The sequence below is a fragment of the Octopus bimaculoides genome, chromosome 27 (genome assembly GCF_001194135.2).
Source record: "Octopus bimaculoides isolate UCB-OBI-ISO-001 chromosome 27, ASM119413v2, whole genome shotgun sequence".
Classification (NCBI taxonomy): domain Eukaryota; kingdom Metazoa; phylum Mollusca; class Cephalopoda; order Octopoda; family Octopodidae; genus Octopus; species Octopus bimaculoides.
In genome coordinates, this window is record NC_069007.1 from 8,800,262 (window position 1) to 8,801,547 (window position 1,286).

Sequence of the window (1,286 nt, forward strand, 5' to 3'; positions counted from 1 at the left end):
AATTTTGCTAATGGTTCTGCCACTTCATCACCTTATTTACATGGAATATTGAAACTGCATGTGGAGGCGCAATGGCCCAGTGGTTAGGGCAGAGGACTCGCAGTCATACGATCGCGGTTTCGATTTCCAGACCGGGCGTTGTGTGTGTTTATTGAGCGAAAACACCCAAAGTTCCACAAGGCTCCGGCAGGGGATATTGGCAAACCCTGCTGTACTCTTTCACCACAACTTTCTCTCACTCTTACTTCCTGTTTCCGTTGTGCCTGTAATTCAAAGGGTCAGCCTTGTCACACTGGGTCACGTTGAATGTCCCCCGAGAATTACGTTAAGGGTACACGTGCCAGTGGAGTGCTTAGCCACTTGCACGTTAATTTCACGAGTAGGCTGTTCCGTTGATAGGATCAACTGAAACCCTCGACGTCGTAAGCGATGGAGTGCCAACAACAACATGACCACCTGATTTACAATATGGATGACTAGACCATAACCCACACTACCAGATATTTTAAGCTTCTCAGATGTGTGAACCACCATATTAAAAATGGTTAGATTTATGTTAAAGACAATTTAGACATTATCATGAGCAGATTAAATGGATATACAAGAGTTTTTTTTACTGGCTTTTTGAATCGCAGACGAGGAAGATTGGCAAATAAATACATTCAATGAAAAATTTCACGACAACGAAGCAATTTTATTTAATAAATATAGCAATAATGACCATTCCATACCATTTCTGACAGTTTGGGGAATAATTAGTTTCAAAATTATTCAGGACAACTTTTCCTTCTGAGTCATAGCAAGGACATTGTGAAATTTTAACACAAGAACCAAAGTAAAGAACATGGCCCTCGGGACAGCTGCATCCTGGCAGACAGACGTCTGTATCACCGCAGGAGTGATTCCTCAGTTGGTAAGACATGCAGGTTTGTTCACATTGCGTAGCACATTTGACCCAAACGAAAGGATGGACACATTCTTTATCTGCAGGAAAAGAGAGAGATAGATAGATAGATAGATAGATAGATAGATAGACAGGGGAAAAAAATTGAGAAGTAATTTTATCAACAACCAGTTAGAGTTATTACATGGTACTACAGTATAGAATATACACATCATATAATAACCACGGTCACAACTACTACTACAACCAACAAAAAATGCTCCCACGTGGACTGTTGACACCAGTAAGGAACAATTATGAACTTTTCATTTAATTTCATTTTTTTAAATATGTATTTTTGATAAGGTTCGTTTTTTCAAGAACCGAAACATGTTAAAAATAT

General features: G+C 39.3%; 1 protein-coding gene across 1 annotated transcript in view; it reads right to left on the reverse strand.

The window, feature by feature from the left end:
- The window catches only part of LOC106877570 (SCO-spondin), a 9,442-nt gene that overhangs the window by 3,409 nt on the left and 4,747 nt on the right, over positions 1 to 1,286 (reverse strand). Inside the window, exon 2 of the mRNA XM_014926511.2 lies at positions 732 to 984. Coding sequence (XP_014781997.2) covers positions 732 to 984 — 253 coding nt within the window. The remainder of the gene's footprint in view (positions 1 to 731; positions 985 to 1,286) is intronic.